The sequence below is a fragment of the Nicotiana tabacum genome, chromosome 23, assembly GCF_000715075.1.
Source record: "Nicotiana tabacum cultivar K326 chromosome 23, ASM71507v2, whole genome shotgun sequence".
Lineage (NCBI taxonomy): Eukaryota > Viridiplantae > Streptophyta > Magnoliopsida > Solanales > Solanaceae > Nicotiana > Nicotiana tabacum.
The window spans coordinates 35655553-35678797 of NC_134102.1; the positions used below are offsets into that span (position 1 = coordinate 35655553).

At 36.1% G+C, this 23245-nt stretch overlaps 1 protein-coding gene across 10 annotated transcripts; it reads right to left on the bottom strand.

The window, feature by feature from the left end:
• Window positions 1-743: 743 nt before the first annotated feature.
• On the bottom strand, window positions 744-22306 carry LOC107763815 (DNA mismatch repair protein MSH5). Of its 10 annotated transcripts, XM_016582310.2 has the most exons (35): window positions 22157-22306; window positions 21919-22013; window positions 20483-20514; window positions 20007-20101; window positions 19645-19725; window positions 19496-19568; window positions 19139-19202; window positions 16690-16844; window positions 16459-16560; window positions 16362-16389; window positions 16228-16259; window positions 16081-16138; window positions 15764-15850; window positions 15055-15111; window positions 14400-14501; window positions 14253-14297; window positions 11570-11647; window positions 11414-11464; window positions 11240-11321; window positions 10099-10172; window positions 9913-10012; window positions 9564-9660; window positions 9385-9474; window positions 9212-9276; window positions 9065-9123; window positions 7299-7375; window positions 7019-7105; window positions 6662-6723; window positions 6238-6299; window positions 4818-4871; window positions 4634-4719; window positions 1888-1919; window positions 1792-1815; window positions 1131-1246; window positions 744-1032 (listed from the first exon to the last, which is right to left on the bottom strand). In XM_016582310.2, the coding sequence occupies exons 2-35, from the start codon at window positions 21949-21951 to the stop codon at window positions 946-948; spliced, it is 2427 nt and encodes an 808-aa protein (XP_016437796.1). In that variant the 5' UTR covers window positions 21952-22013; window positions 22157-22306; the 3' UTR covers window positions 744-945. The 10 variants fall into 10 exon arrangements, 6 of the variants coding, with proteins under 6 accessions (XP_016437796.1, XP_075102500.1, XP_075102501.1 ...); XM_075246399.1 differs by having other exon boundaries at window positions 9564-9691; window positions 9913-10172; XM_075246400.1 differs by lacking the exon at window positions 11414-11464 and having other exon boundaries at window positions 9564-9691; window positions 9913-10172.
• Between the last annotated feature and the right edge of the window lie 939 nt (window positions 22307-23245).

Consider the following 23245-nt stretch of genomic DNA (forward strand, 5'->3'; position numbering starts at 1 on the left):
TTCATTGAGTAAATTTTCTTAAGAATTGAGTTGAAATTTTGTGAATTTTTTAGGTAAGCTTTTTCAGTGTGAAGTAAAAAGTAAAGAGAAAGAAATATAGATCTGAAATGAAAGATAGAGAAAGGAAGAAAAAATGAAGAAAAAGGAAAAATAGCCAAAGAAAGAAAAATAAAGACAAAGAAGACACCGAGAAAAAAAGTGGTGGGAAAAAGGGTGAGAAAATTATCTGGTTTAATTTGATAAAATGATAGAGGATGGGAATGAAAATGGTCTTGGGAAGAAAAACCGTGCATTGCATAAAATGAAAGAAAAAGAAAGAGAATGGAAATAAAAATGGTCTTGGGAAGAAAAAGGCACTAGAAACGGACAGTGGCTATTACTTGTGAATAAATTGGGTCAGACGGTGGTTCAACGAGGAAGACATAGGCTAATAAAATCTTTGAGTGGCCATATATTGTTTTTTTCTCTTAAAAAAAAATATCTTGTCAAAAATTCGAAACTCTAGTCTAATTCTTATATAAAACAATCTAACCACTATGGTAGCCTAGAAAATAAAAGACGTTTCATCATAAACTTATTCCCATTGCCATCCCTCGAAATAGTTAAAACTTAAAACACGTTCATCGTCATGTTAATGCATTCCCCAACCTACCCAATTTGAATCATCTTTCAAGAGTGCGCAAGTGGACATTTGAATAAGGATTATATTACACAACTTATACTATAGGTAAACTAGAGCCAAGTTGACGACATTAGAGTATCTTTTATCAAAATAACCAAATTATTTGCCTTACATAGCTCAAAGCGACTTGAGAGAAGATACCAACTTTGCCTTACATTATGAGTCCCGCAAAAAGATTCATGGATACATTTTTGCATCATTGATCAAATATAACCGAGTTAGAACTGAATATGAAAGACAAATTCAAAGGAATATGATTTCTTTTAGGATTGGGTAGGAAAGATCTCTTCAAAGAACTGGAGCAGATCACCTTTCCGAGCATCAAACGCTAGGAACTTCTCCACTGCATCCTGCATTCATTTTGCAATTGAAGGTTTGAAATTGTTGATACTGATACAATAACTTTTCTTTTCATAACTCTGAGACACTGTTTAAAATGATACTACACCTTGTACTGCTGATCACGAGCTATTACATTATCCCTGCGAAGTCTCTCAATTTGGTTGTCATTCTTGAGAGTATCCAATATTAATGCTGCTCGCTTTAGAACTTCGTGAGGTAATCCTACAGGAACAAGAACACTTGAATTGTCAAATGAAACTTTTTGGTCATAAACGGTAAACACTACACAGATACTCTCCAAGACGCCGAAGATGATACAACGGGATAGCAATACATATACAGCAGCGAAGCACTTAATGACTGCAGATGCAGTTTAATTCCACTATCGGACTTTTACCAGAAATCTGATTATGATATGGCTCTCTTAACTTATTTTCCATTTTCTTTCTTAAGGAATATCTACATACCACTGATTGCTAGTATGAGAGAGATAATCAAAAATCAAAGATGCAAGAGAAGGGCCAAGCTTTTATATCACATCCTACATATAATTTGAACCAAACAACTTACAGCCTTCTTTCCTAACCAAATGCAAAGAAAAGATAAAAATAAGCTACTATTAAAAATGTCTACTCATTTAAAAATGCTACAAATATATGGTGCTCTTAGGCCAGAGCATATTTACTGCCCTTAAAGGATAATTCTTTTTTTTTTTTTTGATAACCAAAGGATAAGGAAATATTTTTTCAAGCAGTAATTTAACATACCAGCTAGCTGGGCACAGTGCAACCCTGCAGAAAAAAACAAACCATTAGAAATTTACTGGTATGCATGTTCCTTCGAGGAAAGAAACTTGCACTTACCATAGCTAAGGAAGGCACGTCCTGGGACCAACCTGCCAAGCATACAAGAGTAGGTGATATCACCATTCCCGACGAAATAACAACCACAAAAATTTAAATCTAATATGCAGTAAAAGTTAAATGCTTATAAAGTGATATGTGTAGCCTTTAATGTACGAAAATGAATAATAAAATATTCCATGGCAAATTAGCCAATGCGGGGAACCTTAAATCAGAAGGTTCACTTAAGTTGAAAGTAAAATAGGAACACTGAAATTTTGACTATGACAGCAGTTTATCCATCAGAGGGGTAGTGGGCACATACAAGTTGTATACACCAAACTTACTACATATTTAGCTAGTTTGCGAACCTTTACGCCTAGGATACCAGAATATCAAACGATGAACAAAGAGAGGTATGAGAGAAGCATATTGGCTAGTGAGTGTGAGGTCCCAATTCTTTACTGGAGGGAAAACCAAAGGCCTCTGCCCTTCAAATCGGATTTTGTTGAGAAGAAAAAGTTCTACTGGAATGTTAAGTTATAGAAGGATACCTATAGGACAATTATCAGACCAGCAATGTTATATAGGAGTAGAATGTTGGACCACTAAAATCCAACGCATTCACAAGATGAGTATCACAGAGCTGCGAATGCTAAGATGGATGCCGAGGATATACTTATGTTGTGATTGACAATCACTGATTTAGATAGAGCTAACTTAATGCCTAGGAAATATTACGACTCATTTGGTCCTTGCTCTGAAAATGTCAAAAAAGATATTATGTCAAATTAGTAACCCACTCTTGGTCAATACATGTATATACTACAATATCAACATAAAACACCAAATAATGTATGGATGTAGAGTCGAATGCCCATAGAACACAAAATGATTATTTCACTGCAAGTCATGCCAAAACTCCTGAATAATTGTGCTAAACTTGTCAAACTATGCTCGAGTGTACTGCTTCTAACCATATTGAGGTCAATTACGGATACAAGACCACCAAATTCTTCCTAAACAACAAACTTGGTTGTTGCTCCATATACATTTTGTTTCTAGACCTCCGTGAAGAAGTACATTCTTGAAATCCAACTAATGGAAAAGCTAGTATAGACAAAAGAAACGGATGGAAGCAATCTTATCCTTGGCAGAAATTGTATTACCATAGTCAAGTTCAAAATCAGTGTACTCTTAAACCGATAATATGATTTGGGCCAACTTTCACAATGATTGACAACAAAACGTATATTTATACCATTATAGTGTACAATAGAAATTCATAAATCATAACTTTTCACTAGCCTCAATGAGAAAAAGCTTTGCTTGTAGACTTGGGAATAGAAACGAAGGACTAGGGCATTATATAAGTATAACGGGGTGATAACAATGAGAACTCCAAAAAGAATAGACGGAGGAGGTGTGAGAGGTTGGCCCTGGAGGGCCTAAGGAGAGGTAAAGGTAGGCCGAAGAAGTAATGGGGAGAGCTGATTAGGCAAGATATGGCGTTGCTCCAGCTCACTGAGGACATGACCAGGGATAGGAAGGTGTGGAGGTTGAAAATAAAGGTAAAGGGTTAGAATAAGTCGCCTAGCGTTGTCCTTGTCTGTAACAATAGCTTTAGTACATGAGTTAGCGTTAGTTATGCATTTTCGTATTTCTTGATTTATGTGATTACTTGTCGTTGCTTTCGTTTCGGCCTTCTGATTTTTAGTTTTGTATCTTTGTATTTTTTTCTTCGGTTTTAGAATTGGTGTGATTGCTGCTGCCCTTCCTTTTATCTTTCCTAAGCCGAGGGTCTTTCGAAAACAGCCTCTCTGAGACCCCACTTGTGGGATTACACTGGGTTTGTTATTGTTGTTGTTGTTGTTGTTGGAATGACGATTTCAAATAGAACGAATACGTCTAAGAACAACCATTGAGAACTACATAGAGGAGACAGGTCTGCAACAGACAAAGGCCTTGCCATAGGATCATCTGACCGGATGCAGGTTGCTGATGAGAGAATAAGCAGCTAATTTATCTTTTCCAGTGATCAAGGTATGAAACAAAACTTTTGCTCCCAAAGACATAACTAGACGGAAATATAAAGGTAGTTTAGGAATAGTGCAAACCGTGGAGTCTGTAAAAGGGAAAGGATTGGCATGTATGCTTCTCTTTTTTGCACGATAATAGATTACAGGACTAAACTTCATAAATGACCTCATTTTTAGTTTCTTTACGAATACAGCTCGGGAGATAGAGTCCCTGAGTGATACTGAACTTATACTGCTCACGAGGTTCTGTTACTAATCCTAATGTTACTCAATGGTATCACAGGAGAACAAAGTGCAAGATCTGACGAATAGATCTACACAAATCTCATTGCAAAGTAAGCATACTTTTCTTTTCTTCAAAATTAAAAACAGAAAAGATGAAACAAGAAATGAAAGACACAGTTAATTGATGTTCCCATGGACCCAAATTAATCAATAATATTCAGTTTACAAGGGATGACTTGATCATATCAACCTACTATCTGTCACTGACTAGTTTATTTTTTGAAATAAGAGATACGTATGAAGAAATTAGATGAAAATGTTACTGATTACTAATTGTGGAATTGAAAAAGAATTAATACAAATTTTAAAAAAAACATAGTCACATAGTAATTTGTTCCTTAGACTGTAGGATCAAATCAAATGTGAAACAAGGTTAAGGTGCATCGGCCTGCAATAACTGATTTAAACTTGGAAATCAGATAAGAACTGCAGCATGAGCATACCTATAGAGAAATACGATGTCTTCAACATCTGCACAATCTTTATCCGGGCTTAGCACGCTCATCGTGTAACACTTGATTCTGTCTGACTGAAATTTATCCAAATATGAATTCTTGGTTTGGACAACACAGAAAGCGTTTAAATGACTTCAAATAAGAAACATCAGGCAAAATCATTACGTACTACCTCCAATAAACAACTATTATCAAATATCTCTGTCAAGTGAGTACAGACCAGGACCTGCAAAACAGACAGTTATGACTACGAAACTTCCCATTAACACAATAGCACACAAGTGAGTAGTGAGGTGCAACTTTCAGCAAGAAACTAGGTTACCAAACAAAGTTAGTCAACCGTATTTACAAGAACATTTTGATGTCCAAACTTATCACTAGGCCTGTAGCAAAGTATGTGAAGTGGCAACCAGAAATCGAGCTTGAAGCTCTTATCTTACCAACAAGGTGAGAGCTGATGGCTGTTGGTCTATACTACAATCAAAAAGTTCGTCATGTGGAACTCTTCACCCCCCCGCAACGCCCAGGGCTGGAGTCTGGAGCGTGGGCAATTTATTATTGGGGCCCAACATCGGGAAACGAGAATTGGGATGAGTCTTACTCTTATACCGTGATAAAGAAATGGACCTTTGGCCTAACTTAACCCCAAAAGCTAGCTCATGAGATGAGGATTGCCCAAGACAATATAAAGAGGCCTTCCCATCCCTTAATGGCCAATGTGTGACTCAACGCCCCCTCACACACCCAGGAATGGACATCCGGAGCATGGACAATATAAGATGGGGCCCAACATCGGTAAATGAATTAGGATGTGCTTGGCTCTGATACCATGATAAAGAAATCGACTTTGGGCCTAACTCAACTACAAAAGCTAGCAAGTTGAGGATTGCCCTAGACCATATAAGGAGTCCAATACTCGCATCCCCAATCGATGTGGGATATTCAACATCCAGTTTGGTTGATGTAACTTTGGATACAGACATATAGGTTAGCTTAATCTAGAAAAAGCAATTTTGGAGTGCAAGAGGAAGGAAAGAAAGATGTACTCCACTTGAGGATCAAGTCAAATTTGACAACTAAAATAGCACAGCATCAAGGGGCAGCGGATTGGCACAATATATTTTGTTGCTTCTCAAGAATTGAGCATTTGGTTCCAAGCAATCATTAAATAACAAATTCCCTTGTAATTTCAGATAATTGTCGAACAACGCTGACGTGGTTTTCCCAGAAGAAGAGATATAGTGCAGTTAAAGGAAGCAGAGACATAGCTGCTCGTCAAGATCAGAGGGAAACTGTACTATTTGAGACCAAAAGACAGGATGAGGAGGGGCCAAACTAGTCAGAAAAGGGACATATAAGTGAACAAGCAAACCATACTGTTTCCAGAAGAAAGTAAAAAACAAAAACAGCCTGTGATTCATTCATTTCTATCAATACAATTCTCATATTATTTGACTACCTAAATTCGCTATCAAAATGCTTAGCCATTACCATCACAGTTCTTATGAGCATTAGGAAAACCAATTATACTTGTCCCAAAACTCTCTTCCACGTGGTATCTAAACAAATATTAGGAGGCAGTAAAACCAGACCTTTGGAGGGTCATAGCATGACACAAAGTGATTTATGGTTCCACCAAGGAGACCGATACCATCTGAAAGGACAATAAAATGTATTATGAGACAACCAACAACAGTGGAACTACCTTTGCGTTAACAGTAAATTTTACTACTTTACTTGGTTGTTCAATCCTTTTACAAGAGACAACAGAGCGTCATGTCTTCATACCCTAACACTTGAGAACGGGCAAATTAGATCACTAGGTAATTGATATTTAAGTGCCTATGAAAATCAGTATAAAGCTGCTATAGATTAACATGGCCCAGCATTATCATTCCAATTGGTATTTTAGTAGTAGCATGTTTCGGAAGATTTTCTAATTTTTCATATCAAAGTCCAACTTAAAATGAAAATTTTGAATCAGGGTCAGAAATGCCAGATATTTGGAAGACCAACCTTCTGTAAGGGTGCCTTTACCAAACTCATCCAGCAAACATAAGGACCGAGGACTTGCATGCCTGCAACGATTTTCACATGAAATTACATGCATATGATTCATCTAGTGTGTACTTGTATATATCACGTATGTGTGTGTCTGTCCCTGTATATACTTGTATGATACCACACTATCAGAAAACTTACGTTGACAATAAACATAAATACATGATTAGCATTTTGAATTTCAGAATTACTGATCAATGATATTGGCTTTATGCTCAGATGAATATATTGGAGTCCTTCAGTACGCAAAATTTCTCAAAGCATAGGTATATTGCAATTTGCTGGTCTTTATTAGGTTTTAGTTAAGCATACCTTAACATCATTCCCACTTGGTGCAGGTCAATCATAAATGTTGATTGTTCAGCAGTCATAAACTTACTTCCCATGGCACAAAATATCCTGTTTGTCAAGTGGCATTATCACTCTTTGACATATCAAGCAAATGACCTAAAATACAACCTACGCAAAGTTGACATTCCTTGGAAAATATGCTATCGTGTTGAATAATGCAGTTGAATATTCAATTTTTACAGATGAAAATAGTGCTGCTTAAGAAAAATTAACTAAAAACTACAGAAGAAGTGCAGAAAACCTGTCAGTTAAACCCACTGTGGCAGCATCTGCTGGTACAAAACTTCCAATGTGGGAAAGGAAAACTATCAACGCAACCTAAAAGAATTATTAAACGGAGTGATTAACTGGAGCAAATATGGAACCACAAACATATATATTTCTTTTTTGATGAACCAAATTGATGAACACCGAAAACAGATGAGTTGTTCCATTGGTGTTTACTTCATTATGAGGTTGAAGTATGAGAATAATTTTAAACACAAGGATATTGTATTCCTTATATAAAAAGAAGGATAAGTTCACCACTGATGAGGGAACACATATCCGTGGCCATTTCCATCAAGTCAAAAAGAATATGTTTAAGGGGATTTTATACAAAGCTACAAAGTATAACACCTCGTATCAGGTCAGAGAACCACGGTTAATAGAGCTTTGAGTACACTACCTGAAAACTTGGATATAAACTTTTGGGTTGTGAAATTGATTATAACCACTAACCAGTACATCAGGGCTGCAGGTGGGAATTGCAATAACTCTTGCACTTCGGATGGTTATGACTTTCATGAATGGATTGATATGGGTAAATGGAAGACATGATTAGCAGGATTCATATAACCGATCCCGACTAGCTTGGAATTAGGCGTAGTTGTGCTGTTTGTTGTGTTTACCAAAAAGTCAAAATTTTCTCACTTTAATGACTGGAGAGGCATTGGTGTGAGGGACAAAAATGCATGGAAACAAAGTGTGGTAGGGCCTGAGGGAAGTCATAGCAGGGGCTGTCTGTAAATTGGGTGGAAAGGTCCAGGTATACCGTATGTGTGCTGGACGGCAAAGGGAGTTGGAGATCTTTATCTGATGAAAACTTTAGAGGACTATACATGGTTTATTACAAGCCAGCCTTGGAGAGGCTATCAATGTCTGTACTCATTTGCTCAAGATCTTACAACTAGAGTTGTATGCAGTGGTTGGGGAGAAAATTTTACTGCTATAGGGTAGGGAAGAAGAAGAAAAATTTAAACTTATTTGTTAACAATGCCTGATGTCTAGATCAACCAAGCAAAATTTTCACCCTAAAAAATATTTTTCTAATATTTGCAAACATTTTGAGGAGTAAAAAGAGCCGAGGGTCTTCCGGAAACGGCCTCTCTACCTTCTTAAGGTAGGCGTAAGGTATGCGTACACTCTACTCTCCCCAGAACCCACTAGTGGGATTACATTGGGTTTGTTGTTGTTGTTGTTTGAGTAAAAAGACTTATTTCTGTTGCTAAACAAGCCATTGCTGGATTAACTGGGAAACTAGAGTATGTCAAATTGAGAAACTCGTGTCTCTTTCATTTTTACCAAATTAAGCCAAAAGGGAAGGACGAAAGACGTCTATATTGTTTCACATGTCTCAGTGTGCATACCTTCTGTCTCCCCCTAGCACAAATAATACGTCAGAATGACATAGCAGAACATATGTTGAAGAATGTGTCATTGGACGTAAGGAGTTTTTGACAGGCCCAGTTTTTAGCTAATGAATATTTCATCTGTATACGTTATTAACAACGTTTTGCCCCAAATAAGAAAATCCAAACCTGTGCAAATAAATTCTGAGAATGGATGTCTAAAACCAAACTAATGGGAGGAGAAAGATGGTGAAAAATAGCATATTGAAGAAAGATCTGTAATCTGTAGTAATTGATTACAACAGAAACTGACAGGTTCTTAGGCAGTCTTAGGTGCACATTTACATGCCAAAGCACCAAATTGACATTGTATGTGGTGAGAGAAAGAGAGTTCTACCTGCTTGATATAGATGCTTTTGCCTGAATAATTAGGGCCTGTGATGATATTAATTCTTCCTAGAAAATACATAATGATCAGCCACAGGACATATAATGCTTGGCAAGATGAGCTTAAAATGGCTTCTATATGGACATTCTTCTGTACCTTCATGAGAAACTTTTGTGTCGTTGGGAATAAATGTGCCTACTGTTATCTCCTGCAAAACATGTCTGGAAAAAGAATTATATAAAAAGGGCATCCCATAACAGATGCCGTAATGGTAAAGCTAATTGCATTAGCATAAAAAAGATGCTCTAGATTATATGCCTGTTTCTTACCTTCCATTCCTTATATCAATCACGTCTTCTTTAGTCAAATTTGGCCTTACATAGTTGTTCTGACGTGCAACCAAGGCTAACGCTAAAATACTACATTGGAAGCAAATAAAATAAATCAGGAAACCAATAAAAACGGAAAATAGAAGATAAGAAGCAAGAATTTGTATGGAAATGCTCACCAGTCAAGCTCAGCTGCAAAATTAACAGCCTTGTTCACATGCACTGAGAGCTGAAGAATATGTGACACTAGGTCCCTCATAATAGCTCTCTCCATATCTTTGGAAAAGTTCAAAAGAGTAAAAAGAAACTGTATAGAAACTGAATCAAAATATTCATGCCACGAAAAAATTGGTGCTTGGTAGTGAAAAAGTTTCAAGGTTTCGCCTATCACACACAGTGATTGCAGGCTGCACTCAAACTTGTTTGCTGTTACTATTCAATCTTGTTTGAATGAACCTTTTTTTTTTTAAGAAATTCTTCGAGAATTATAATTGTGAAAGCTACGGACAAGAATCAAAGAATACATACCAAGGATTTTATGATATATATCTCCGAGAAGGTTATCCAATTCTCTTGTCTTTGCAGTATGATAAAAGAACCTCCCATTTTCTCCCTCCTCATCAGCAAACTAGGCATTTGAAATCCATTACTAATGTAGATCAGAAGACGTTTAGTGATTCCATACACCGTTTTATAAGTCAGATGATGACATACAGCAAACTCATAGTCCTGAAGCTTCTCTAGCATTTCTTCATCGAGTTTTTCATTGAAAATGCACATTAAGTAACCTGTAAGAGGGAAAATACAGATATTGATTACGACTAAAGATGCACAGTTTTATCCTAGGCTTAATAGGTATGAGAAAGAAGATAGCATACAGAAACTCTCTGAAACTGACAGGTGCAGCCTGCTGTGAGACAAGATGCAGAACATCTCTCAGAACTGGAGAATAATGCAGAACATTTTACTTTCAGGTAGTTTTCTACTTCTTCATCTCGCTTCTGGACCTTTAGTAGGTTGCTATGTTTCATTAGATTTTGGCATTTTATATGGGTGTCATAATTGGCAGACCAGAAATATGCATTTAATCAGTGTTGCTTTTGTAGAAGATACAAATGAAGGGATGAATTCAACCAGGTAGAACTACATGAACTTTTTACAGGGAGATGGAAGGGGGAATTTTTTTAAATGATTTGCAGTTAGAACGATTAATATTCTAGTCCATATCTGGTCATTAAGAATGCAAAAGTTATCAGGTCAAGAAACTTCTTTCAGATACAGCCAAGACGGCCAAGTATTAAAGATCATTGGGTACAGAATGAATACATCCCTAGTCAACAGTCAGCAAGAAGACCCTGTTACTACGTTGTTACATTAAACATCTGGCTTATCCTGATGCTACCTTAAAATGTCATCTACCTTTACACACATTCATAGGTAATCAACTTTGAGATCCATCTTTCACTTTTATTCTGATTACTTAAGTATGGTTGAGAAAAGAAATAGACTTTGCTTTTGTACATTGAGTGCCTATTTTCCTGTTAAAAGCTCAAAACAACAAAGTATATTTTGTGTTATATTAAACTGCCTCAATTAAAGTAAATAGCTGGAGAAATTTTCAAGGAAAGGACAAGTTCCAATAAAAAGAAAAGGGATTCAAAAGTTAGATCCAACCCTGACATACAAGACTACTATCTGAAAAAGGAAGCATTCCCAGGATCCAAATGGGCATCAGCAGTTATCAGTATAAAAGCTGAACACCTATGTAGCTCCAAAGCTTCTTTTTTTTTTCTTTTTGATAAGGTAATAGCTCCAAAGCTATTATAATCATGACAACATGAAAGGGTGAACAGACCTATCTGATGTATGTAAATGATAGAAGGGATCTCCTTGTCTCTACACATGTGAGGAAGTCGTGCAAGTTCCAAGGCCGAAACCTGCAAAGTACTGCTAATATCAAATTCAATAGCCTGCAGGCTTAACTTCAATTGTAAGTGGTTTCATCGAGAAAAATCAGAAGTCAGAAAACCTCCCCCAGAAATTCTGGCAATCCCTCATATATCTGCCTCAGCTCATCCAACTAGACAAACAAGATTACACTCATAAAACCATAAAGAAAGAAGATGCCAAAACCAATGCAGGGAAGATAATAAACCCACAAGTTACTGCAAGATGTATGTCCTACCTCATCACAAAAACCTTCTTTTACTATTGTCTCATAACCCTTCTCTTTACTTCTATCAACATCAGTCACGCCAATTACCTGCACATTGCAGGCACACACAATTTGTGAAAAAAAATGCTTGCTGGTATACTAATGGGTACTGCTACTAGTATACCCACAAGAAAACAGACATATCGTCAAGGCAGAAATGAGGACTATGAGTGAATGGTCTGCATATGGACATGCCTAGACAGTGATACACCTACTAGTAAAGTAAGTCTTACAAGTTAACAGACAATTTTGGCTTGACAGTTCAAGCTCCAGTCGCTGATTGAAGAAGTTTCCAGGATACATGTGTAGTCAGATCTAGTTACCTAAAACCAGAACCTAGAGGCATTCTTGGGCAGGGGACACTACAGAGGTTAAAGTTGTTGTAACTGCCGAAGACCAACTGCCAAGGTATTGTCTACTTTAGTCCAACCTTCGGGGCCCTTTGGGCTTAGCCCAAAAGATGCCTCGACAATTGAATTCTTGATCTCGCTTATATGATCCTTAACTTTCCTCTCCCATTCTGATGTGGAATTTACCTAAGGGAAATTTCACAGCGAACTTCTTTTCAAGTTTAACCACCAGCGGCCCATGGGCTGTTACACTTACCCCCTTAGGGCCTCAACGACATTGCTTAGAATTTCCCCACACCGTGCTAGTGACATACTGGCTCAAATACCACCTGTAACGGCCTAAACCCAACTGCCAAGGTACCTATTAGAATGTCTAGATTCATACACATCTAGATTCATTGTACTCAAATCCGATTGATATAAAATATTTTATAAGATTTTCATCTTTTATGTACAATGAATCTAGACATGTATGAATCTAGATACATATTCACTTAATATTCTAACATGCTCCCTCAAACTCGAATGGAGAATGTTAAGTGTTCCACATTAGTTAAGAGATGGGTTGTTTGTATCCTTATTTGGCCGTGAGCAATTCTCACCTCATGAGTTAGGTTCTGAGGTTGAGTTACGCTCAAGGTCTATTTTCTTAACATGGTATCAAAACCTTTACAATCTTGGTAGAAACTCAATCGGTGAGTTGTACTAGCCAATGTGTGCTTCCCGTCGAGCCAATGTTTTCTTGCTTTGTTCTTCGTTTTGGTGCCCAACGAAGCGCTCTCAGAAAAGCAGTGCCCTTATCTCCAGATAACTCGCACAAGCGCTACTCCTATCTCTAGGATCATTCAAGCATTGTCCATGTCTTTGACGATTGGCGCTACTACTTTTTATGCAACAGGTGCCCTTCAATAAACCTTGAATTTCTTGGCATTGTTCTTACAATTCAAGTTACATTGATAATGTTCTAGAGATTTGCAACAGCATATCGCTTTTCAGTGATTAAAATAGATTCCTTTTCATGTGTAGTGCAAGAAGCACTTTCTTCTGTTGTGCAATTACAACAACTTTCTGAAGGAAAGATTTCAAGCAGCGCTTTTTTTTGGGTGAGTGTGCACTGATCCAGTGAGATTTTGGCATCAACTTTCTCTGTCTTCAAAGTAAGCAACCTCAAGCTGATTTTCTCATTTTAAGCTTGAGGAGGCATGTTGCAATATCAAGTGTATATGTATGTAGATTCATACACGTGTAGATCTATAGTAATAACACGCGCACCATTGGTGGTTGAACTCGAAGTGGGATTTATGACTTTGCCTTAGGAAAATTCCATATTGGACTGGGATGGAAAAGTTAGGGGAAATATTAGGCTATATCAATAATTAGCTGTCGAGACGCTTTTTGGGTTAAAGCCCGGGAAAAAATAGTGAGGCCTCGAAGGTTGGGCCATAAATACATGATAGTTGGATTAGGCTGTGACAGGTGATATCAGAGCCAAAACATCTCCTAGTACGGGGCAAACCTTGGTACGAATGCTAAGTCCCGGGGGGGGGGGGGTAACAGTTCACGAACCGCTGGCGATTACACTAGAAAAGGATTTTGTAGTCTCAGGCAATCCCATGTCAAAATGGGAGGGGAAATTTATGGGCTATAAAAGGGCGAGTTCAAGATTCAACTATAGAGACGCTTTTCTGGCCTTAAACCCAAAGGACAAAACCATAATGCCCTTAAGGCTGGGTCAAAGTAGACAATACTCTAAAAGTTGGGCTTGAGCCGTGACAATGTGGTATCTGAACTGATACCTCCGCAGTATGGTGGTAGGGCAAGTCTCGACAAGGAATGCTAAGTCCCAAATGGGAGGTTGAGTGTAACAACCCATTGACCACCAACAGTTGAACTCAAAAAAGAGTTTGCTAAGAAGCTTGTCTTAGGCAAATCTCACATCAAAATGAGAGGGAAAAATGATGGGCCATAAAAGAGCAAATTTATAATTCAACTATCGAGGCGTCTTTTGGGTTAAAGCCCAAGGGGACAAAACAGTAAGGCCCCAAAGGCTGGGCTAATGGACAATACATTGACAATTAGGCCTAAACCGGGACTATTGTGGAAATTTTCTAGAAGAAAAGCAATTGTTGTTTATCTTTTTGGCTATTCCTTGAAAGAATCGTGTTGACGGTTTCGGATGACAAAAGCAAAAGATTTTGTACATAGTTTTCAAACTTCTACCGTAAATTGGTTCCAATGTAATCAAGTCCATGTCTGAGAGACCTACACTGTGGAACTAATGTTATACTAATAACAATACTAACCAATTCACAGACATAGGCTAGATCGACTGAAATGTGAAAATCAGCCTGCAAAAAGAGAGCCCGAGTATGTAGATAAGGATGGTTGTAAATTAGAGAAACTATTGTGACACATGTAATCATGGTGAAATTTAAATATTAATTTGATACCCTCTCAATAATATCCAAGTCCAAATTCTTCAATTCCTCGTACAGAGATCCAGAAATGCCTACTTCGAATATTTTGCTGATATGCAGGAGAGCACAAACACTCTGCATGAAATTGAATAGTCAAATTTGGATAAAGTACAAATGAGACTAATAAAGCACGCATAATCTAGATTTAGCAGCAAAAAGTTTACAAAAAGTTTTTCGGCTAAAGGGTAAACTGAAAACCGAATGGCACTCCTATCATATTTCTTGTGCTAGTTTCAAGCTTGAGGTCAAAGACTAATTGAAATTGTGTAAAGTAGAAAATGTAAAATAGCTGGTGACAAAATGCTTAGCTAGAAAGTAATTGTCAAATTCAGGTAAAGCATACTAATGAAGAGTAACAAACATGCAATACTTTATAATGTCTAATCAAAAATAGAAAAATGGAAGTCTTTTTTTAGGTTAACATCCAAAAAGGGCTACACAATGCACTTCCATGACCCAGCATACATCGAAATTTGTTTCTGAACAGCTCAAATGGCACGTAAATATAAACTTCAAATATTTAAAATAGCAATCTTGATAAAATATAAGCTAGAGCAAAATGCCTCAGGTACAGATATCTGAGGATTGAATGGGCCAGTAAAGTGACAGAGGCAGTGTACATATCTACCTTCAGAAAAGCAGCCCAGTCTGCACTTGTAGATATAGAACTTGGAGAGTTAAATTTCTGTGGAAGCAAGGGAACAGCGAAAAAATAACAAACAAGAAGAGAAGAGAACCAAAACTGATGAAGAGAGAGTAGAACTTGTATCAAACAGACAACCAGCTTTATATTCAACATGAGCCATGTAAAAAATGCATCTTATAGAAATTTTATGCACCCAAAAGTTAAGTACTCCCTCAGTCACATTTTATGTGGCAAACTTTCTTTTTTAGTCTGTCCCAAAAAGAATGGTATATTTCTATATTTAAAAATAATTTAGCTTTAAACTTCTCATTTTACCCTAAATGAGATAATTTATAGCCATAGTGCCACACAAGTTCCTATGGCTTTTTTTCGAGCACAAGTTTCAAAGGTCTTTCTTTCATTCTTAAACTTCGTGCCCAGTTAAACACCGCCACATAAAATGAGACAGGGGGAGTAATAGATTTTGGTATAGTTTGATCTTTTTTGTACATTTGGACCAAGAAAATAGTTTTAAACTTTGAACAAATTGTAGAAGGCACTGAATGGTTTCATCCAGGTTACGAATTACATCATTTAAAGCTATTTTAAGTGACTGTTTCTTGGGCGACACTACAAGAGAAAACAAAATGACCAAAACTGAAGAATAACCGAGTAAGTATATGGAAGAGAACATAACACAGGAAATAGGAACCTTGAGTATGCAGGAAATATCTTTTACAGACTTCAGTGTTTCGCGTAAAGAGACTGCAATTTCTTCAGCAGACAGGAAGAACGATATCTTCAGAAGTCACAGGAAAAATTCCTTTTCACGTGTGTTATGAATATAAATCAGTTGCATAAGAAGTCATAATGTTTCATGGTTATGGCGTTTCAAGTTCTGAGAGCACTCCCACATAGAAGGATAACCGTCATTTATTCAGTGCCTGACTTGATGCAAAAAACATTTTCAGTTGCAGAAAGACAGAAACTATAATGGTCAAGCCCATCTGTCAAAAAACTTAAGGATACAGTGTCAAGACGCCGATTCAGGTTATCTAGATCCAATATAGGCCTCAGAAACCAGCTCCTGATGAAAGATGAACTATTAGACCAGAAGGCATCAAGTACATTTAATCTTTGCAAAAACCACATCAAACTATTTCAAACAAAACTAACCTCAAGAGACGTCTACCCATTGGAGTTACGCACTGAAAAAAGGAAACAAATATTAGCCCAATATTTTCGTAGCTGCTTAAAAACCACCAACAGCAAAAGGCCACAGCTTTTAAAACCAGCCACCCTCCTCAAACCTTATTCATCGTCCCAAATACAGAGAACCTACATTAAAAAGGTGATTAGTCAAAACTTCCATGGTTGATTAAACATAGAGAGTAGTTTGTAACTGACCCTTCTTTTGATCTGCCTATCCCCATATGGCTAGGATGCTTGTCTATTTGGAATATTTGTAATGCTTCATGAGCAGCTGAATCAACTTTGAGAAATTTGTCACTTGATGTGATAGTCAAGGCACACATCATAGCACAAATTTCATCCCCAATGCAAAACATAGAAATATGAATGAGAGAAATGAATAAAAGAAGGTTAATCCATTTCAGGAAAATCAAGCTTAGAGGATACAGCGAAATTTCACAGATGCAATCAATTGCAATTGATGCACTCCCACTTTCATTTAGTTCAAGGGTGTCTATGATCCGCTCATTCTCCAGCACAGCTAAAAGGCCCCCACTTGCACGAATTTGAACATCGCTGCTGACGTCCATCATAGAACTTAGCTGCAATTGTAGACGATACAGCTCTTATTAGTTTCATAGTTTACTTCAGAAAGAGCAAAATTTTAAACTAATTTACAGAAATACGACCTTCTAAGAAACCAAACAACAGGAATAAAGTAAGAAATTGAACCATTATCCATTATTTGCTAGCATATTTTAGGCCTAGCTAAATTTTTTCGATAAAGATCTATACCTAGCTAAAGTAAAAGATATTTCACTACAAAAAACATGTCCTGAACACTTGCAAACCTGACAATCCGTAGATCTAAAACTTGAGTTTCCAACCATGAAATTGAACAACTAACGGTGATTTGCAGTTGAAGAAGAAGAGCAAATGCTACCTAAGCAAAGCATGTATGTTAACCTTGTATATTGATGATTTTGTACTCTCTTTTTTTTATAACCGTGGTGTCCCGGCCAGCTTTCGCGCACCTCGATTAATTCCACTGTATACCTGCTACCTCCCGCCAGCAACAAGTACCAAGTAACTCTATCCACCAAGGCTTGGACAGACAAAAGAAATCACCAAGGCATGATGATTTTGTAATTGAAAGCAATGATTTGGGGATGATCTTGGAAACTAAGAATTTTCTATAGCAATACTCTAAGATGAAGGATATTGGTGAAGTCTATTTGTCATAGGCATAGAAAATTGCCAAGATAAAACCAATAGAACTTTAGGTTTATCTCACAGGGCTAAAGTCGGCTAAAGTCTGAAAGAAGTCGAGTGTTAATATCAAATTTAACTTTGTGCTTCGTGATATTCTTTTTTCCTAAATATCAGTTCACAATATAAGTTACTACTTCTAGTTAATGCTTAGTGCAACTTCTAACTGCATTCAACATTTGTATAAATGATATTCCAACATTATACTAGAAATAAACTTCTTCTTTTTCAAGAAATTGTTTTATTGCGTTAAAAATAAGAAAGAAAATCACTCTGTACATGCATGCAAGTATTTTTGGAGCTGCTAAGTATTTAATCATCAGAAGTTGACGGAGATAAAAATATGTAGTAAGACAAGATTAGTGCATGGGGTTCTGGACTAAAACTGAGTATATCGACTGTTCTTCATAAAACCTCGTCCACAACACAGTTCCAACCATAATATTTTAAAATGGTATAATTCCCTCAACATGGAGCCACTAGCTACAGATTATGTTATGAAGTTCTATCAGCTCAGCAAAAAGTAAATGGAAGTATGTCTAGTAATACTAGCTTGACGAGTGCATATGAGGAAATTGCGAGATTTGTTTACCAGGTTCTTACATGAATGTAAAATCAATAATTTGAAAAAATTGAAATATGTTAGACCTGACAGGTGATTTAGCAATCCCAATAGTCAACAGAATTTTCATAATTTACCATTCAATGAACCCATGTCGTTTTAATCCACATATCGATGACACTCAAACAAATACAACTGTACTGTCAAAGAAGAGATGATTGCTCACATTTTTAATCATATAGCAGGAAACCCAAACATGTGCTGAAGATAAAGATGCTTCCCGGTAAGCATTCTTTCAGGTATCTTCGTTTGTCTTCAATGTTATTTTTTTATGGTAAAGAACCTTCAAACTAGATAAAACTTAAAAGAAAGCTGTAATATGCAAATGATGGCATGGCTCTAGAAAGCCCATATGACCATCCTGCTTTATATTCAAGTAAGTCCTGTTTCCTTCAGGAGCTGCCTTCTCTTTTTACTTCTCTTTTCAGGGCATGTATACTTCCACAGGGGAGATTTTGGGTGATGACTACCGAGAAAGCATTTCCAAATATCAGACATCCAGTCAATAAAAATAAAATAAGCTAGAAATTACTGTGTTTTCTCATTCTTTCTTGCTCTTTATCATTCAAGTTAATATCATACTTTTGCCGATACTCTTGTCAAACATGGATCTGAAATACCATTGTGAATGTGCTACAATGCACCTCTTTTCAAAAGTATAATGAGTTACTATGAGCTTCAGCACTCCCCTTCCAAGAAAGTTTCGATCAAATCGTGTCCCCACTTAGCTAAAAGATAGAGTGGAGAAGTTACATCCCATGACCATTCACCTAGAGCATATTATTAAATACTATTCTTTGTTGTAATTGCTATGATTGTAGAGGAGATTTTTTAGTCTCAGGAAGTTCTTAAACCAAGCTGACAACTAAAAAGCCCCATATTTGGCATAAAGCAACAAAATAGCACCTACTGTAAAAACAGTTCTTGTGTCAACTAGAATAAACACGCATTCAGATTTCAGAGAATATAAAAATGCATAATCGAGGCAGTAAAAGTTTTACTCACAAAAGCAGTTCTCTCTTTTATGTTCAAACCATCATCCATCCCAGTGACTTGAAGGTACATCAATCTGTGACCCAAAAACAGCTCTGTAGTAAAACTATTCAGAAAGAACACTGAGAAACAGATTAATCCATTAATTACAACTGCAAGGAGCATTTAAATAGTTTGTGTCATCTGGTGGTTATGGTCACTAGGAATATACATTTACAATGACATCCTAATCCCATATCATTAACAGATAACTACAGCTTTTGATGCACCTAGGGCTTCCCTTGCCAGAACTATATTCATCTTGGACAAGTAAACAAATAGAATAGGAAATAAAGAAAATATAAGTAATAGCAGTATTCTTCGTCAAACCTGTGCCATGCTTGCTCATGGCTGAATAGCGAACTTTTAACAAGCTTTACAGAAGGAGCGTCACTTGTACCATCTGTGTCACATCACAGAGTAGATAATGCTTCCACAAGCAGAACGATCAACATGCCAATAATAAACTGAGAACATACCACTTCTCTGTAAGGCACCCAAGAAAGATTCCTCACTTTTAGTACTTGTATAGATTGTTCCTGGTTTAGCCTGATATTTAACTGAACAGGACTCTCACTTTCAGCGAACATCATACACAATGCATAAAAGAAGAAGCTAAGCTTGCTTGAGAGGAGTTTTATGGATGCTTTAAACTACTTCTTCCTCAAGAATGTAAAACTAAAGAAATTTGTCAAAGCAGTTCAGAAAGCAATTTATCAATGCAACAAGTTCAGTACATCATGTTAACTAACTTAACTTTCATGAAAAGAGAGACAGAAATGCAACGAGCACATAAATTAGCTGCTAACAAATCAACCAAGGGAAAGCGAAGAGTTCATACCCATATCAACCAAGGAAAAGTCATGACTCCCATCTTCCCAGATTTCCAGTACGTGGAGTTGGCGTATACTGGCATCATAATAGGAAACTCCAATCCTTAAAGAACAGAACTGTTAGTTACTAATTAATTCAGCATTTTTTTAAAAATTAATTAATTCAGCATTCGCTCTTGCTAGCATTTCTTTTTTATTTCTCCATCCTTCAGGTAGTTTGCCTTTCGTTGTTTTTCTACAATCAAGTTCAAGATCAAAGATTTTCCTTTTCCTTTTATAATTGTTTTACCCTCTTTATTGTAATCAAATATCAATGACACTGTTTAAATTGTCAGATTGAATCCTGCTTTTCAAGACATATATAACATGTGAAGATGGCACATATCGTTAGTATCATTTTTTGTCTCCCTTAAACCATTCATTCAAGAAGGTCCTAAAGTAACTATGGACATTCTAATAAAGTCGTCAATATCAAGGAGCTCACCTGTGTCCATGCATAACACATGCCATATAAACCTGCATTATAAGCCGCAACCAGCAAAAGTTATATACGTCTAGAGGAGTTTCTATAGTAAAGCTTCAAAAAAGTGAGGTAAAACACGTTTTGCCTATGGGTATAGAAACACAATTACTTCTGCTCCAAAATAAAAGGCATGATTATTTTGAACATCAAAAAACCATTAACACACATTCAAAGTCTTGAAATTGAATGGATATAGAACACAAGGAGTTTCAACTCTCCATGTGAGTGGTAGAGGAAAAATTAATTCATATCCATTAAGAAAATCATTTGAAATCAATAAATAACAAAGTTCTCACTAAAATATGCTACTCCCTCTACTTCATTTTATGTGAACCTGTTTGACCGGACAAGGAGTTTAAGAAAGAAAGAAAACCTACGGAACTTGTGGTCTTAAATCAGCCATGATATTTTTGTGGCTATAAAATCAATGATGTTAAGGAAAAAGTGAAAAGTTTAAAGTTAAATTGTTTATAGAAATGTGTCGTTTTTTCTGGAACAGGCTAAAAAGAAAAGAGTGTCACATAAATTGAAACGAGAGTTCTCTTTTTCTTTTTTTTTTGATAACCGAGATATTTTGTAGGCTAGCTCTAGCCAACGCATGATTTGAAACTCGGTGGAAATATGGGCCTACTTCCACTTAAATATCAGGCTTTTATCTGAGGCAGGTTTCAAATTCTTGACATGCGCCTAATCCATATACCACAAGCTACACTCTTACCACTTCCATACTGTATTAATGTTCACTGTAATATGCTATGCAAGTGCAATTTATCATTTTTGTGCTATGTTCCAATCAGCATTTAAATGCTTTGTTTTGTTTATCAACATAAAATTGGAGCATCCAAAGGGCTGAAATTGCTCGGAAATTAAATTAGCATATATCATACAAGTTTTACATATTAAAACAAATCAAAAGTCTACTTTGTAAACTAGATTTTTATATCTACTAAATACTAATCAGCTGGTTGACAAGTAATTTAATTGGCTTCTCCTAGTACCTTATCCACAACAACAACAACAACAACAACAACAACAACAACAACAACACACACACAAACACAAACACAAGCACAAATTCATAACTCGGATCACAAATTTGTCTTTAAAACCTATCAAATTACGCCTCAACTGATAACTAAGAGCAAAAATGCATTTCAATTCTGCTTTCTTAAACAATTTTCACAAAGAAATAGGTTATGGACTCCAAAAACACACACACACACACGCATTCAAAACTCTGCTCATAAATTTGTCTTCAAAATGTTATAAATTACGTTTCAATTGATAACTAACAGCAAACATGCCTTAAATTCTACTTTCAGCTAAACAATTTTCACTAAAAATAAATAAAATTAAAAATAGGTTATTGAAATCTGAGCAAGCTTGGAATTACTTACATTAGACTCTTCCTCTTCTGATAATTCAGGCATAGATGATCTTATCTGCGACTGCTCGTTATGATCTTCTCACATCAAATTAAAGTTCAAATATGCTATCCGATTATCAAGACCCAAAAAAAAAAAAGGTAAGCTACGTATATAAGAAAATTAAATTTGCTGTAGAATAATAATTGTAATACATTTGAAAATGTAAATAGAGAATAGATAAACGTAATCGTGATTCGTGAGTGTGCACCTCGATCGCGTGCAAACAACGCCTCCACTTGCAGCGTATATACTGCGTAGGTTAAGTAGCAAAGAGTGTAAAATGCAGGAGCAAAATTTTCACTGGGAAAAGTGAAGCGGGGAGAAATTTCTAGAGAGAGTGGAAAAATTGGCGGCAATTCATCAATTGAGGTGCTTTTATAGAACTGGGAAGGGGCAAAAAAGTAATTGGGCTGAACGCTGACATCCCTTAGGCGCGGATCCTTTCAAGCTTATGGTTTATATATAGCGAATTAAATTAATATGGAGTAAAATAAGGGGTATTATCACTTTTATCCCGCGTCAGAAACTATATATATATATATATATATATATATATATATACATAAATTATACAAATTTTATATATTTTTTCAGCTATTATTTTTACAGCAGCTATACATTGTCATTTTCTCTTAAATTTACTGTCAAATATTCTACAATAACCTCAAATAAATTTATAATAATAATTGAGTTCACATTCAAATTTATAAATAATTTTTTGAATTTTGTAATACATATATAGAATACGGGAAAAATGTTGTAGATTGCAAGCCTTTCTCTTTCTCCTTTTCTCCTGTACTTTCTTTTTATTTTTTGGTTTTATTGGTTTCTCAACATGTGTGTTACATATGTATGCCGAATTAGGTAGTCAATGGATATATAATGACTAAACTATTATGCTTGAAAAAATAAAGTACAAATTCTATGAATGATTAATGTGAATCACCGTATGATGACATGTTTCTTGAAGTCAAGATGATTGGATATCCCTTGAACCGACAAAGAAGAACAATCAAATACATGCATGTGATTTTTTTTTTCTCTTTTTTTTTTTTTTTACTTATTTTATGAGTTACAAACATGTAATAAAACATATCTTACCTAATACTTTTTTATAGATGATATTCATAGTGTATATTTCTTTTATCCATTTCGATTACTCTGTCATGATCAGTACGAGTAATAATTATTAATGTGCATAACTCGATTTGCCTTTTATTTAAATCGAACAATATCCTGCTTCACATCACAGAGTTATTAATATCAATAATTGATATCCAAATTTATGAAAATAGTA

Excerpts from the sequence above, each read along its gene's own strand:
- LOC107763815 (XM_075246399.1), bottom strand. The coding sequence starts at position 21,951 with ATGCCTGAATTATCAGAAGAGGAAGAGTCTAAT. Across the intron at positions 20,102-20,482 it reads TGTGTTATGCATGGACACAG|GATTGGAGTTTCCTATTATG; the intron begins GTGAGCTCCTTG and ends CTGTTCTTTAAG. Across the intron at positions 9,475-9,563 it reads TTTGCAGCTGAGCTTGACTG|TATTTTAGCGTTAGCCTTGG; the intron begins GTGAGCATTTCC and ends CTTCCAATGTAG.